This window comes from Cyprinodon variegatus, unplaced genomic scaffold, assembly GCF_000732505.1.
Source record: "Cyprinodon variegatus isolate N-32 unplaced genomic scaffold, C_variegatus-1.0 Scaffold21, whole genome shotgun sequence".
NCBI classification, from domain to species: domain Eukaryota; kingdom Metazoa; phylum Chordata; class Actinopteri; order Cyprinodontiformes; family Cyprinodontidae; genus Cyprinodon; species Cyprinodon variegatus.
In genome coordinates this window covers 972,612-988,368 of record NW_015150474.1, presented here as the reverse complement: position 1 = coordinate 988,368, position 15,757 = coordinate 972,612, and the positions used below count along the sequence as shown (strand labels likewise).

Below are 15,757 nucleotides of genomic sequence, written 5' to 3'. Positions count from 1 at the left end.
CTTTTGGTATCAGGCTATAAAAAAATCCCAGGGTAGACCCAGATTACACTAAAGAGGGAAAATAGACCCTGATTCTGGTTTGGAAAGACCCTGGAATCTACCAGAGAGAGTAGGAAGGTCTTCCTACATTGAGAGGTAGGTCTGGGTTTAGTGTGGGTTAAGCCCCGCACCTTGATCGCTGACAATCAGAAGACAATGAATGGATGTTCGACATTCTGTTAAAAGGGAGTTTTTCCTCTTCACTGTTTCTACAAGCATGCTTGGTGTGAGAGATTGCCTTCGAGTCAATGAGTCGATGCAAGCCGCTGGTTTTCCTTAGATAGGAAACTTTGAACCAATCTGACTGTATGATCTGGTTGAATTGTCTCTGTAAATTGCCTTGAGATTTCATGTGTTGTGAATTGGTGCTGTATAAAATAAGTAAACTGAAGTGAATCAGGTTGAGAACTATTTAGATGTAGCATCAAGTGCAAATAAAATCTTAGCACCTTAAACGTCTTCTTCAGTAAGCATAAGTTATCTGTTGCTATCTTTATTTCTTTGTAGTTTAACATCTTTCCTAAATTTTACAATATAATTTCAGTGAAGATGAAGTGTGGACTTTAACTAGGCCTTTGTGACATCCTGATGCTGTTTTCCAGTGGTTCTGCCGGAATAATTTTCATGCTGATGACTCTGACCTGGCCTTCCTTGAACACTAAAAAGACACTATTTTTATCTGGAAACATGATCCAGACTAACTACTTATATTTTTTTTAATGTTGTTTATTAGAAAACATTCTCCAACTGTAACTAAGCAGCATAGGTATATATTCAAAAGACTGAACAAAAATGTTAACTGGCTATAAATGAAAAGATTAAAGTCATTAGGAAGCGGCTGGGACCAAGTAGCACTAAATTGGTGACTTAGAAACGACGCTGTCAAGGAACGCTATGGACAGCCGAAACATGCAAGAGGAGGAGAGTTTAGTGTCGCAGGTCGTGGATGAGTCTCCTCCATCATATATTTTTTATTTAGAGGAGAAAAGTGGGGACGAAGATGTTTTGAAGAGGACGCCAGGGCAGCAGAAGCTTGGTTTGGTGTAGAAGGCTTACAGCCGTACATGTTTGAGCCCTTGCCTCATAACGCTGCCAGTTCTGTTAGCTCTACGCCTGCCAAAGACACAGACGTCCATCCCTGTGAACACTGGGACATAACGTATAAGTAACTGGTGTATAAGTAACTGGCCTGTATAAGATAACGAAAAAAATCCCCACAGATTTCAAGACAGGACTTTTTTTTTAAATAGCAATTTCTAACTTTTGGTACAATATAGTCTGATAAAGAGTAGATTTATATACATGTTTAAGCCAGAATGATTTGACATTTAAATATGACTTCCCTATGACTTTAAAAAAAAAGGAAAAATTTCACATTCAGAGCAGCCAAGTTTGCCATATCATGGTTACGTCAAATAACTTTATATAAAACTATCTATTCTCAGAGTTACAACTCCATGGGAAGAGGAAAGGGGTGAATGATATTGCAGGCTTAATGCTTTCATTCGGTTTAGTAAATCAGAAATTTGTGTTACTTTTCCATCAGGGTTTCTTAAGATGGGGAAAGTAATGTTAAAAAAGATGACTGAATTATATTTTTATTTTTTAAAGAAATTTTTTTAAATATTACATAAAAGTAAAGATGTAAATTAACTGAATTATTTCTGCATCACAATAAGCCTTAGAGTGATTAATCAGAAAAAGCTGGATCTATGCTTCCAGCTCGAATAAGAGCCAACGCCTCAAACCCAAAAAATTCTCTTCGATGAAAGGGAAGGAAGATCAGGCGGCCAAGAGGAGGAAGTGTCTGCGTGGAAATTTGACGATCCCTTAATCTTTGTGTATAACTGTGTGTGTGTGTGTCACGGAGCCTGTGGCTGAGGGGACTGGCTGCAGCTACCAAAGCAAGAGATACAGAAGTGAAGAAGATGTGAGTGTATATTTATGTAACAGAGTGTGTGTCTGTCACAGCTTGCAGCATTCCCCCTGGATTAGTCTGCTATCTGAAGGAGAACCAAACATATTTACAGTCCAGGTTTTGCTCCCAGGAGCAAGCAAATGTAAATGTGCGCTGGTGCAGTCCCTCTACAGAACATTGGCTGCCGATACACGAGCTAGGGATTCCAAGGTCGAAGAGGTATGTGTGTGTCTGTTTCTGTCCATCTAGAACCACTTGGCTCCGGATGAGACAGGAAATATTGGACAGTATTGTTCTGATCCATTGGCCCGTCCGTTTTGTCACATGAAACGGACAATAACAACTGGGACAATTTCACAAAGAGCAGCAATCATCTCTAACAATGGTTTCCATCCTACTTTAGGTATTAGTAGCCAAATCCGCAGCCTAATAATTAAACATTAAGCTGTCATTTGGATGCATTCAAATGATCTGCAACTGTAATCTAAATAGCTTTTTTTTTTTTTTTACTTTTTTTTTTTAAATTTAGCTCTACAGTGGGGAGGAGAAATAATAGAAAATAAAAATAAGAAAACAGATTGAATACAACCTGATACGGAAACAAAGTGTGGATGGAATCCTCACTAAATGGTGCACTTTGTATCTTTTAATAGTTATGATCATTTAATTTTTTTTTTAAATTTGACATTTTTTCCTGCTTTCTATGGTGTAAAATAACCTGTTATTTTAACCAAACGTATCCACTCTCTCAGTCAACGATTATGCATACCAGTCACAGCTAAATTGGTGTGAGATGCTTGGTATGACCAAAGTTAATCCTTGAAAGTTTAGACAATGTAAAAGTCCTCCTGCTATACTTTCTAGTAGAATATACAATGAAGATGCCTTTCTAAACGGGCCAAAGCAAAATAATTTATTGTATACGAGCGAGGCCTGAAGATTTTTATTAGATAACCTTTTTCTTTTCATAAAACTATTGACACATTTGTTTGATTAGATGATTTAAGCAAACCACTAGTTCATCTTAATGAAAAAGTTTTTATCTAAATTATAAAAAAACAAATATATATACATATTAGGGATGGAACGGTTTATGAAAAGCATCCGAACCGTTCGGTTCGACTGTCTCGGTTTGATTCGCGTGTGTTGCGTTCGGTTCATGCGCTGCTCCTTTTTCTCATAGGCGAAGCGTTTACACTCCAGAGCAGAAGGTGGCGGTACTGCGACCAAAGCCAACCACCAGTAGTAAACAAGAAGAAGAAGCGAAGCAGCTTAGCCGATGTAGCAGGGAAAAAAATCAGTTGTTGTGGAGAATTGTGTGGGTATGGCGAGTGGGAAAGAACAGGAGTTGGAAGACGCGCCAGCAGCACTTTATAGGTCTGCTGTATGGGAGCGCTTTGCATCTAGAGTGACCTACGATGACGGCGGAAAGAAAGTTGTGGATAAAAGTGCAACAGTGTGCAAGCATTGTGCAACACGTTTTGTTTATGCTAACAGCAACATGACCAACATGTCAGGCTAACCCCGAAATCCCACATACTCCGTCAGCGCTCTGCTCCGCCCCGCTGTGCTCCGCCCCGCTGTGCTCCAGACCGCCTGCACAAAGCAAAGCCTACAGCCTCCGCTGTGGCTCCAGTCCGCTCTGAGTACCTTGTAGATCGTAGAGGGCATGCGCAAGATGATTTAATTCAAAGCAGCAAATCATGCGGAAATGATCCAGGGTTTCCGCGGATCATTAAAAATAATTCATAAATTTTTTTTTTTTTTTTCATTAATTTCATAAATTTTTATGGGATTTCGGGGTAACAATCAACATGTATCGAACCAAACCAAAACCACGAAATCGTGAACCGAACTGTGGATTTTGTGAACCGTTCCACCCCTAATACATATTATGAAAGTAATTTGCTAAATAGACCATAAAGTGCATGCGATTGTTGCATAAAATACATTTTCTTATCACTGAGGGCTGCAGCAGCACACAACTAGACTGATAAATGCAGCCACTTCCCGGTTGATATTCGTAATTTTTTTTACTTTTAATCTAGTCCTAGTAAGCAATATACCGCCTCGGCTGCACTGACTAAAAGCTTTTTTTTTTGTAAACTGTGACATTTTAAAATTCATAATTACAAAACTTACCTTCAGGGTGACACAGATGACATTGAGGGCTTCTTTGATCTGAGGATGCTCAGTCCCATGAGTCAGCTCTTCACACAGCCAGATACCAAGGCTGCACAGAGCTACACACCTGAGAACGGGGACAGAGCAGTTAGGGATAATCTACACAGTAAAAAAACACAAAACAATAAAAATAACACATCAATCCTAATCTGAGACAACCAGAAACAAATATGCCCCCGACTTACGAATAACTTTGATGCAATACAATGGTTTGAATATCGTACCTTGCAGGAGCAGAGGGTTCATCTCTGGCTGAGGTCAGGATAGTTTTGATAATATGTTCCTTTAAAGAAACAAAAAGAAAAGGTTTATTATACTCCGACAGCAAAGACTGTGTAAAATGGTGTGCAATCTATAGCACACAATTCTGCACCACAAATTACAGACTCTGCTGCAGACAAATTTGCACACTTGCTGGTCTTTTCTGTCAGCGTTAATAATTGTTTAGCAATTCAAAAGGAGGTTCTGGCTCGTAAGAAACCAAAGAGAGGGCCTGAGGTGCTGCCACGCATGGCATTAACTGTTTACACGGCAACGACAACAAAAACAACATTACTCCCACAGCCCCGAGCTGTTTCAGGAATAGCTGATGAGACATTAACCTAATACTCTGTGCTGAGATCCCCTATGGACAAGAAGGCAGCAGTTATAAGGTTGGGACTGACCTGGACTAAAAAGGAGGGCAGATCAAGATTCCCGGAAATGTTTAAAAAACATTTTTCCTCCCGTATTGACTGTCTTGACCACACAAATCAAGTGCATTAATGTTGTGTACCTTGACCTCCGGAAACTTAGTCCGCACAACGTCAGCAGTGGTGGGATGGAGAGCAGCGAGGTCCTCATAAAAGTTGGGGAAGCACACCAGAGACCCAAGAAGGATTTGGGCCTCAACTCTTGGAGCCTTAGACAAAAGAAGGACCGAAGTGAAAAGAAAACTAAACAATACAGAGAGTACAATAAATTAATCAACTGTGCAACAATCACATTGTCTAAAGTTACTAAATACCTTCTCTTACATTTATCTCTATTCATTCATGCACAGGACTATGTGTGCATTCCTGTCTCTTACATTGAGTGAGGAACATGCAGTGACTCTGGATGCTGCGATGATGAAGTCCAGGATTAACATGGTGGCTCCAGGAAGACCAATGCTGAAGAACCTGGGACTGCAGTGCTTTATGATTGTGTTCACAATGTCCTACGAATGAAAGCTTAAGAAAGTTAAGACAAACAACCTAAAAATAACTCAATTTTATTCAGGTATAAAAAATGCTACACAAGACATCCAAGTTTACAGAAATATTTGATTCATTACTGGCACTTTGTTTTTTAATAAAATATTATGAATAATTAATAAAACATCTGAGCTAAGCTGGGTTCTAAATTTTGCTATTTGTTATTGCTTCAAGCTAACCAGACCTGGTCCTGGTGCAGCAGCCCTTGGTGCATGATGTTGTAGAAGTGTGTGAGAAAGTCGGTGTTTGGAGAAACGTCTTGGCGTCTCTTCATGATCCTACAGATAAGCTTGTAGGCATGAAGTTTTCCCTGCTTATAGCGCTCAGTCAGCATGGTGGTCTAAGGGAAATGGGCATGGAAATAAAATAAAAATGGTTTGGCATTGAAATAACTTTATATTACAGAAATCATTAAGCAAGGTAGATGTATTTACTGCTTTAAAAGATATATGCTCATATTCAAACAAAGAGACACTTATTCAGACAAAAGGTAAAGTTTCAATGGCACGCTGTAAGCAAGAGGCCAACTTTAAGAACAACCTACCTTGAAGAGCCAAGGGGTGAGGATTCTTAGAGGAGGAATCAAAACAGGAGGTGGAGGGGATGACTGGTTGTCCAGAGAAATGCCCAAATTATCCCTGATCTGTAAAATAAAATAAAAAAATTAAAAGAATGTCTCTAAACTTTGAACCTTGGTGAAAACAATTCATCAGCAAAGAATCAGCACCAACCTTGGCCAAGTTCTGCCACAGCTCACACAAGTAGTCAAAAACCTGAGCATGGATTTCTGGGTCCTTGATGCTGTTAACATCCCCCAGGATCCCAAGCATCCTCCTCCACATAACCGTGGCAACATCTGCGTGCCATCCAGTTAAAGAGCCGCCTGCCATCACACTGCAGTCCTCGCTGGGGAACTCACTTGTTTCTGAAACCGATCAATAAGTCAATCAGTGACTCCTACTTGGTTCAAGCCAGGTAAAGCAAAAACACTTTAGCGATCTGTATAAGATTTACACACTGAACAAACCCCTACCACCTGTTTTACCTAGATCATCTGGGGTCTGTAGCACAGAGCTGTGGAGTTTCTGGTCCAGCTGTAAGTGTGTGTGTGGATGACTGTGTGTGTGATCTATGTGCTCAGCCGTCAGTGTAGCCGGGGAGGGGGTCTGGGAGCGGGAGCCTCCAAGGGAATGCATGGGCGAGGCGCTCTCTGAGCCTAGCCAAGTGAGAAAAGGCATATTTCAAAACAAAAAGGGAAGCAAATAACTTCTGATTATTGGTCACTGGAAAACCAGACAGAAACATACCGGTAACAGTGACTGTGTGGCTAAGGCTGCTGGTCTCCGAGTCGATGTGAAGCGTCGTCAAACTGGCTACTTCATGTTCGTCACAGGCCAATCCGCCACCTAGGCTATCCTGGTCCAGTGAGCTGCCTCGGCCGCCTCCTCCAGAACCAGTTCCTCCTCCACATGCATCTGAATTGAACGCAAAATCTACCAAACAAAAAGAGGAAATGTGTTGCAGCCATCAAGATTTCTGCATTTACATTTAAAACTTTGTCGACTTTATCCTCATTTGTCCTGTTGATGTGTTTTGCATGGAAATAACACACATCTGTGCTCCAGAGCGACAAAAAGCCGAATCTTCTGCTTTACAGAGGAATTACAGCAACAAGTGTGTTCTGATTTATTCACAGTTTTTACTGTAGAACAATTTGGTTAATAACTGTCCTGATCCATAAAACCAAACCAAAACCAGTGTTTACCAAACACTGCATGTGTTGTAATGCAGAGTTGCCCCATGACTCAACAACAAAAATAACAAGAGCATCAACAAAGGAAACTACATCCCAGTGTCTGCTCATCAAAATACAGTTGAACAGAACTAAACACGAGGTTCTTGGTTATTTAGCTTTTTTTTCCTTGACTAAAAAAAAAAAAATATTTTTTTTTTTCTTCTAAAACCTTACTATAAGCCTGAATGATATCAGGTAAATTCAACATTACTCCTATTATTTAGCTTCACTGTGACAATTTGAATTGAAATCAACCCACATCATTCTGTTTTCCTTCAATTCCTTTATCACAAATTCCCAGCTTTTGATGTGATGTTTAGCATTTTAGCAATTAACAACTAAGATATGAGAATCTAGGGCAGTTTGTCTTTTAAACAGGTCAAATATAAAACTATCATACAGAATGTATATGTATGGAGTATATTCCACTGGAATTAAACAGCCCTTTTACGTTGTGATCTCAAGTAAGTTATGTGTAAAAACAAGGATCTTGCTGGGATTTTATTTAGATCAGATAAAAAAAAAAAATAAACAGAGAAACGGTCTCACAAAGTTATATTAGGAGTCTACTGTAGATAAAACGGGTTTCTTACTGTCAAATTTGCATGCTGAATACTGAAAGGCGTTAAAGGAATCTGACTGGCTGTCAGAGCTTATGACATCAGAACCACTGGCACTAGCAGGTGACGTCCACTCAGAGGGAACTCCAGGGTCATCAACAGGTCGAGGGTCATCTGTGGCTCTTGATCCAGGACCCTGATTAGACTCGAGGAGCTCTGGAAGGTCTTTGGGAACTTCAAGACCCATTGGACTGCTTCCCCGACGACCCTGTTTATCATGGGGAAAGTGGTTCTTACAGCTTTGGTGGTTTAGACAGATTTCAGTACAAACAGAGATGCAGTTAAGGTGCACTGACCCCTGTCCCTTTGTTTCTCAGTCTCTCCTGAATGAACTCATCCATTAGGTCAGAGAAGTTAGGGTTGCTGCTTCCAACATCAGTGGACACCGGGCGGGCCTTTGGAACCACCTCCTCTTTGTTGGCTTTACACATGCAAAAGCAAACCCACTTTGAGAAAGTTTTCACAGTCAAGCACAAAAACATTTAAAGGGAAATAAGTGCAACAAAAGGCAGGGGGAGAGATCAGCATTTCTAAAGAATGAAAATCTCCAAAGTTTTTATATTTTAGGACAGTTTTTTGTCAGATTATCTCAAATCAAAACCTGTAATCTCAGGAAAAATACTTATTTCCAGTACAGTTAGAGCTTAAGCTAAACTATTTATTTGCCTCCTCTGGTAATTATCTGATTGGTTTTGTCATAAAATCAGCTTAGATTACTTCCTACTAGGGCTGCAACTAACAATTATTTTGTAAATCGATTAATCTATTGATTATTTTAATCGATAACGACTATTTAATCGGATAACAAATGTTTCCAAGAAGACTTTTTATGAAATCAAACCAGGTGATACTAAATCATTTCCACTTGAGGAGTTCTGTATGGACAATAACGATCGACGAAAAAAAATCTTATATGCAAAATGTTGATACTTTTTTTTTTACAATTTTGGTTTAATTGCTGCTCTAAGTCAGTCCCTCTCTCAGCTAAGGGCATGTTTCAGAATCTTTATACTCCAGTTAACGCTTAATCGATTACTAAATAAGGTAATTATTTAAATAATCAATTTATCATGATTAATTGTTTCAGCCATACTTACTACCTTAAAAAAACAACAATTAAAAAAAGATTGCTGTGCTTAAGTTATCCTAGAAATCAATGTATTAATTCCATGTATTGAGTTCTAAAGTATAATTATATTAAGGAATCCAAAAACAGTTTTTTCTCACACTGAGATACCAAAAGCTCAATTATGTTTTGTAGTTAAAACAGTTTAACTTTCCTATAAGCTGAAAAAAAGCTTCAATTTGAGACTTACATATATTTGTTATCCTGACACTGTCATCTTGTTTTGTCACTAATTATTTCTTAGCTTGTCCAATTAAAATTGTCTGTCAGCATGTTTAACTATCCTATAGTCTCAAGATAATTCTTGATAATCAGTTTAAAATCGTATTTTGAGCTCATTATCTTTAAATAGAAAGATTTCATATTAAAAAAAAGGTAACTCTGTACATTAAAAAACATTTATTTGTTAAATACTGTCCAGAAACCCTGCATCTGTAAGTGAGCAGTATCACTTTAGCCTGGGGCTAACAAATGGTCAAATGTCTGGATAATTATCATTAAGATTCTTTGTAATGCATAAAAAACATAATATGGATTTAGATCAAAACATTACAATAGTCATAACATGAGCTGAAGGAAATGTTTCTCCTCATTAAAAGAGCAATCCTGATGTGAAAGTACTTCAGGCTTTGAGAATGTCAAATAAACCAAAAGCCAAAACAGCAGGCTCATGACATCCCAGTAAAAGCAATGCAGGAGTTAGTTTAAACCATGCATAAAGAAGCAAAAAGAGAGAGTATCACTCTGTTAGGTTCAAACAAGCAGCAAACCAGCGTTCTAACTGTAGTATAGTTATGATGCTTTGGCTTATAATGCTGTTAGCTTGAATGCAATGAGAGCGATTGGTGTGAGTTTAAAAAACAGAAAGCATTTAAAAAGCCATGATTGTTTTTGAATTAAATTTGCCACCTTAGTTAAGGATCAAATCTAACTCATGAATCTACGCCTACGTCCAGGTCAATAACTGAAAGAGTTTAAAGTAACCAGAGCTTCCAGTTGCTGAATGCAAAGTGACAGTATTTCAGACCGGCTTTAAAATATTACTGCCACTTTAAACCCAGAAAAAAATTAAACAGGCCTGCTATAAAACGTGATGCCCTGCAGGTTTAATCTTACCTCTGTCTACAAAATGACCCAACATGAAAAAGCTAAAACCAAGTTCAGTCAATATAAGGCCCTGATCAAGATCTGAATAGTATTCAACTGTAATGGTTATTTGCCATTATGCCATCATGAGTTACAGGAATATGCTTGTCTAAAATTAGCAGAGCTTTGTTTTTAGTCTTATGGTCTACATATCCTGGGCCTAAAGATGTTATTTAACAATATCTAAGCAATCTATATGAAACCAGATGTTATTTCAATCAACAAAAACTGAGCATAGCGAAAATCTTTCAGGATTTAATATAGATAGTAAAGTTGTTCCACAATATAAACTAAACATTGAATTCTTGGTGTAATATATACAGTACGGCCTAAAATCCTCTAGAACCGTTCCAGATTTAAATAAATAATCTTTCAATTTTACCAACATATTGTTTTCTGACTGGAAATATTATCAATGTTCGGAGGGACCTAAACAGGGTCCAATCAAGAATCTGACAAACAAAAGATCAGGGTGATGGTAAAGAGGCCTTCCAAGCACAGCTTTAAAGATAAATCATCAAAATATCAGTGGAAGAAGCTAATCACCAAGAGTTTTATTGTTGTAATGCTAAACATTTCCTGTTGATAATTGAGACAGATATCATTTCTATTGACTGTATCCTTTCGGGATAGTTATCAGATTTTTTGACATAAAACCCTAGAACCTGGAGAATATGCAACTAACTGTATGCAAGTAGAACTGCTGTCAGCAGATTCATGCAAAACACATGATCTCTATTTCAACCCTCCTGTCAAATTAGCTCAGGATGAAACAGCATTGCGGCAAAATGTCATTTACAAACAAATTGGCAAAAAAAATTAAAAGCAGCACGTGAGAGGCAAAAAAAAAAAAAAAAAAGATTGTTAAACATTGTAGTAACAGAGGTTCCACATCAAGACAGATTCTAATGAAGAATCTCAGTGCTCCTTTATAACATCAAGACATTTTTACCAATCATCCATTTGGGGTGAGAATAAATAGAAATATAGAGTTGATTAACGGTAAACATTAAACTAATATTTGGGCAAATAACCATTGCAGCAATCTGTTTTATGTTCTTACACACTTAAATTCTGTTTACCTGTATATTGGTCTTTCTCAAAAGATCCTATGCTGACATCTAGTGGATCGAGCGTATATTACACTTTATTAACATATTTTTCTTTTCAATAGTAATAATAATCCAACGGTAAACAATGGCCATAGCTGGAAAATACAGCAACATTTGTGGGACCCTTTTTGAATCGTAGTTTGCTGTAGTTCTCAGAGACAGTAGGCTCCGGTTCTTTTCTGTTTAACTGAAGATGGACCAGCTTCCATGGTGGAAGAGAAAAAGACTCAAAGAGGCCGCATGCAAATATTGAAGAAAGGGAGGAGGAGAAGAGGGGAAAGGGAGTTGCAAATGTTAAAATCCCAAAGCTCCTAAAAAAAACAACAGGACAGAAGGAGGAGGGATGGAGCTTCTGACCTACAGAGACAGGTGACAGACTTTGGAAGGAGGTGGGGGTCCTCGAAGGGAGGCAGGCTGGAGGAGGGGGCTACGTTCAAGAGTAAAAAAATGAATAAATCAACAGGGAGTTTCAGTTTCAGTCCAAGAGCAAGATGATGAGATTCAGCCAAAAAAAAAAAATCATTCCATCATGACAAACCAGTTAAAACAGCCAAAGGGGAAAGAGAGCGGCTGGTGTTTGTGTTGGTGAGCATTTCTTTCCACAGCTGTGTCCTCTGTGAACGCTTCGTTCATCGCATCCTCACCTGGCGTTGTCGTCTTTCGTCCAAAGTAGCCCAGGACATGGGAGTACAGATCCTTTAGCGATGCGTCACCCGTGGTGGCCTTGGCCTGTCGCTGCGGCGATGACCCCTGGGATGACCCCTGGCCTCTGGGCCGAGGTTTAGAGGACAGGGCATGGACGACAGTCTTATACATGCCACCCAGGAGAGCCCCCTGGTGGTGTCGCGAGGTAGTGATGCGGGGCTCCTGGGAGCGCGAACGGGAGACTCTGGATCGCAGGGCGGACCTTCCAAGACGTCCTCGCACTCCTGCGGATGTGCCTGAGGATCCCTCTGAATTCACCTCTGGGCTTGGACCGGATCCCTTACAGGACCGTGGGTGCTGCTTGTCCCCTCCTGCCCCCTGTCTGTTTTCCACGCTGTCTGCAGAAGGCTCTCTGATCCCCATAGAAGCTCCAGGTAAAAACTTCTCATTTGCTCGTGTTTTTTGTCCAGCACCGTTCCCTGAGCCAAACTTACCTGGACCCTCTGCTCCTAGCTTCCCCACTGAGCCCACCCCAGCTCTAGCTGTCCTCTCCCCAGCTGAATGGCTGTGAGTGTGGAAGTGGCTTAGTCGACGCAACCTGGCTCTCCAGTGGGCCTCCTTGTTCTCAAGGGGGTTGTGAAACTGGACGGACTCAGTGGAGGGCTGGAAGCTGACATGGACCCCAGCAGACGGTTGCTGCTTGGTACCACTATGGGACATTTTTAATCTAGCAGGGTCTGAGGCTTGAATAGTTGACGATTTAGTGTTTGATTCAGTTGTGATTGCATCCTGTCTGCTTAAACAAGTCCTCTCTTTTGTTTCTCCTTTATCCTCTTGTTTCTCTCCTCCTGTCTCGCTCCACCAGTCGAGTTTCCCTCCCTGCCCTGTTGAAGCAGCTTTTTTCCCCTCCAAGTTTCTTTCTAAGCTAGTGCTCCCTTTAACACTGGGAGAGGGCCACTCGCACTGCAGCTCCAGACACTCATAGATGCTGCGCTGCTCTGCCTCACTCTCGTCTGTGGAATCCACACTGCTGTGTCTCGCTGATTTACTTACCCGTCTATGCTCATCTGGCACCTTCTTCTCCTCCATTACCTGTCCTGTGTACTCTAATAGGGATCCGGCATCCCTACTTTGCTCCTGTGCAGGTAAAGTGACAAAACTTTCTAATAGATGACCAGCATCACATCCCTCTTTGGCCTCCTCTTTCTTTTCGCCTCCTTTCTGAATGAGGTAGTCTCTGATCGAGGAGAACAAATCATCCTCCTCAGCCTCACAACCTATCTCCCCCTCGTCTGCGTCAATTTCCTTTTCGGTTGGAAAAGTGAAAGCAGAGTCCCAGTCGCTCACCCAGTCAGAGCTAGAGCCGTGGCTTCCAGAGCCGGCTCGGAGCCAGGACAGGTTATAAACACTAGCATCATCTTGTAGTTCTGAGGACATGGAAACGCCATTGGGGAAGGTGAAAGGTGTGGGATTAGGGGAGGTGCGGGATTGTGAGAGAGGCTGAGTTGTGTGGCTGTTGGCTGCAAGTGAGGAGGTAGTTGTGGAGTGGTGGTGCGGAGGATTCGGGAAGGAAACAGGATCCCTCTGGGTGTCTTCACCTTTGACCCGCTCGGCGATGAAGGGCTCCATGATGTCCGAGGCACTGCTGCTCCGTGCCAGGGAGGACGAACCCGGCGCATCAAGGTCACACACTCTTCCGGGGAAGACCTCGGAGCAAGTGGTTGGTGGGGTCTCGTCGCTCTGCGATGAATGCCGCATTCGTGGGGTGCGGGACGTCAAGGTGATTGGGGGGTCCTCCAGATCTGGTATTTGGAGGCAAATTGAAATAGAGCCGATGAGATCCTTGGAATAAATGTTAACCCCCATCATGACATGCAATTAATATACAATGTTCATGCTGCGGAAAAGCCCCCATTCAGCTTTATCCTCAGCTCTAACAGTTAGAGCTGCATGATAGATCTAATACAATCACGAAGCACTGCTTTGACTCAGAATCTGACATGCTATCATTATCATGCATGCAGTCTATTTTTTACAGATTGCCAAAATGCATAGCTTTGCCATGTCTTTTATACCCACAGTTGAGAGAGTTTTAACTAAGGGCTCTGTCACACCTTGCCGATTTAGACAGCGTATGCCCGACGTCCCAGAATCTTCTAAAACACTCGCATACGCTGAACTTTCTATGTATTTATTTTTTGTAAATTTTGGGCGTATACATGGCGTATTCATAACGAGTCCAGGACTTATGTAAAACGACAGCCTAACGTATGCATAACGCAGAGCAGCGTACTGCCCATGAAATGACAAGCCAGTGTCCCGATGGGAGCAGCGTTTCCCCCGGAGGAGCCCGGTCTGCATAAAAAGATGTCTTTAATCGCGCTATTAACCTTGCTGTTGTTTACCGCCCGCTAAAAAAAAAAGAATAAGAAAACCTTTAGCTTGAAAACCTCACCTATGATGGGGATGAAGTCTGGAGGAGTACAGATGGTTTCCTCCTGTGAACCCCCTTTTGTACCAAAACACTGCCAATACGCCATTATATTATATGTAATATTACATTATATGTAAGTTAGAAACACGTTCAGCGGTCGTCTGGAACACTTCAAAAACATTGATATGTATTGGAGATAAGTTCTTGTTATGTTACGCATCAGTTATACTCAAGTTACTCATAGGTTTTGGATAAGCAAGACACCATGACCTATGAATAACGTACACTTATATACGTTATTAACATATGTTAATGATCAGACAACTTACCTGTAACTTATGTCCCTAGTATGGCATACGTCGGCCTTTGCTGTGCGTGTTTCACCAGCTTCAGTGTGCTCATAACTTATACAAACGTATCCATAACTTATCCAACAAATGCCAGCGTTTTTGCCAGATTTTTCATACGTCAGGCATACGCTGGTCTAAATCGTCAAGGTGTGACAGGGGCTTAACTAGGATTTTAAAACTCAAGGAATATGATGATCACTTTGATGTTGGGGGACATGAGATGGAGTCTGTCCCAGACTCTTTTAAGAGCAAATTTAACCAAATAGCTTCCTCATCACTAAAGATTTTAAACTTTCTCAGGAATTTTTTATTTATTTTTTTGCCAATACACTCCAGGAAGTTATGTAAAATAATTCTTACAAAACCGACAAATGTAAAGCATTTTCTGATATCAGACTTTTTATTTTTTTTTTTCAATAAACAATTTAGGGTAATGTTATTTTTAATAAATTAGAAAATCAATAAGATTTCAAACTAAAACTTAGTTAGTAAATCATCTACCCTGAAGAGTAGAAAAAGCAGCCATCAACAAAAGTATTATTTAACATATCTTTCAGGATATTTTCAAATTTAATTGATGAGCTGATTGCAGCTTTTTTTTTTTTAAGTTTTGGTCCAAGAGGAAATTGTTTTGGGTACTTAACAATACAAATGTTTGAAACCCATCCAAATTCAAACAAATCATTTGCTTCAAAGGAGATTTTACTGAAAAGTTAAGTGGTCTTGATCTATAGCGTGCAATGAGATTTACGGATCTTCTACCTAACCCATGCAACCTCAAGCCAAATCTCTGCTGCTCGTAGTTGCTCCATTTTAAATCCCTCATCTGCAGCCCAAAGTTTTTGAACTGATGAAAAATATATAAACCAGCATACAAAGAGCCTGCTAGCTCTCCATATGAAGCTGTTCCTCCTCGATTTTTCAAGGAGGTCTTTCCAACACTGGGTCACTCTGTTCTTGCTATTGTTAATTTTTTTAAATTTAATGGGAGTTAGACCGAGGTTTACTTAGCCCAGAATATGAAGTCAGTGATCATAAACCTAGGAGTCAAAGTGGATGCTGATCTTAAATTTATAGTCAGATAAAGGCAACTGTGAAGAAAAGTTTCTTTCAGTAAAGGCTAAAATAAAAGCCCAGAGATCTCTTAGAGACA

General features: G+C 40.2%; 1 protein-coding gene across 8 annotated transcripts in view; it reads right to left on the bottom strand.

The window, feature by feature from the left end:
* ralgapa1 (Ral GTPase activating protein, alpha subunit 1 (catalytic)) overlaps nucleotides 1-15,757 on the bottom strand; it is an 80,631-nt gene that overhangs the window by 40,609 nt on the left and 24,265 nt on the right. For 5 of the 8 annotated variants that reach the window (XR_001481689.1, XM_015390313.1, XM_015390321.1 and 2 more), the window contains 12 exons: nucleotides 11,820-13,622; nucleotides 8,088-8,212; nucleotides 7,765-7,999; nucleotides 6,684-6,869; nucleotides 6,422-6,592; nucleotides 6,108-6,301; nucleotides 5,921-6,019; nucleotides 5,561-5,716; nucleotides 5,211-5,339; nucleotides 4,917-5,042; nucleotides 4,366-4,424; nucleotides 4,100-4,208 (listed from right to left, as the gene is read on the bottom strand). Coding sequence is in view for 7 of the 8 variants with exons in the window: in XM_015390313.1 (XP_015245799.1) it covers nucleotides 4,100-4,208; nucleotides 4,366-4,424; nucleotides 4,917-5,042; nucleotides 5,211-5,339; nucleotides 5,561-5,716; nucleotides 5,921-6,019; nucleotides 6,108-6,301; nucleotides 6,422-6,592; nucleotides 6,684-6,869; nucleotides 7,765-7,999; nucleotides 8,088-8,212; nucleotides 11,820-13,622 (3,392 nt within the window). In the remaining variant the exon portion in view is untranslated. The remainder of the gene's footprint in view (nucleotides 1-4,099; nucleotides 4,209-4,365; nucleotides 4,425-4,916; nucleotides 5,043-5,210; nucleotides 5,340-5,560; nucleotides 5,717-5,920; nucleotides 6,020-6,107; nucleotides 6,302-6,421; nucleotides 6,593-6,683; nucleotides 6,870-7,764; nucleotides 8,000-8,087; nucleotides 8,213-11,819; nucleotides 13,623-15,757) is intronic. The other 3 variants (XM_015390350.1, XM_015390359.1, XM_015390366.1) reach the window with 2 other exon arrangements.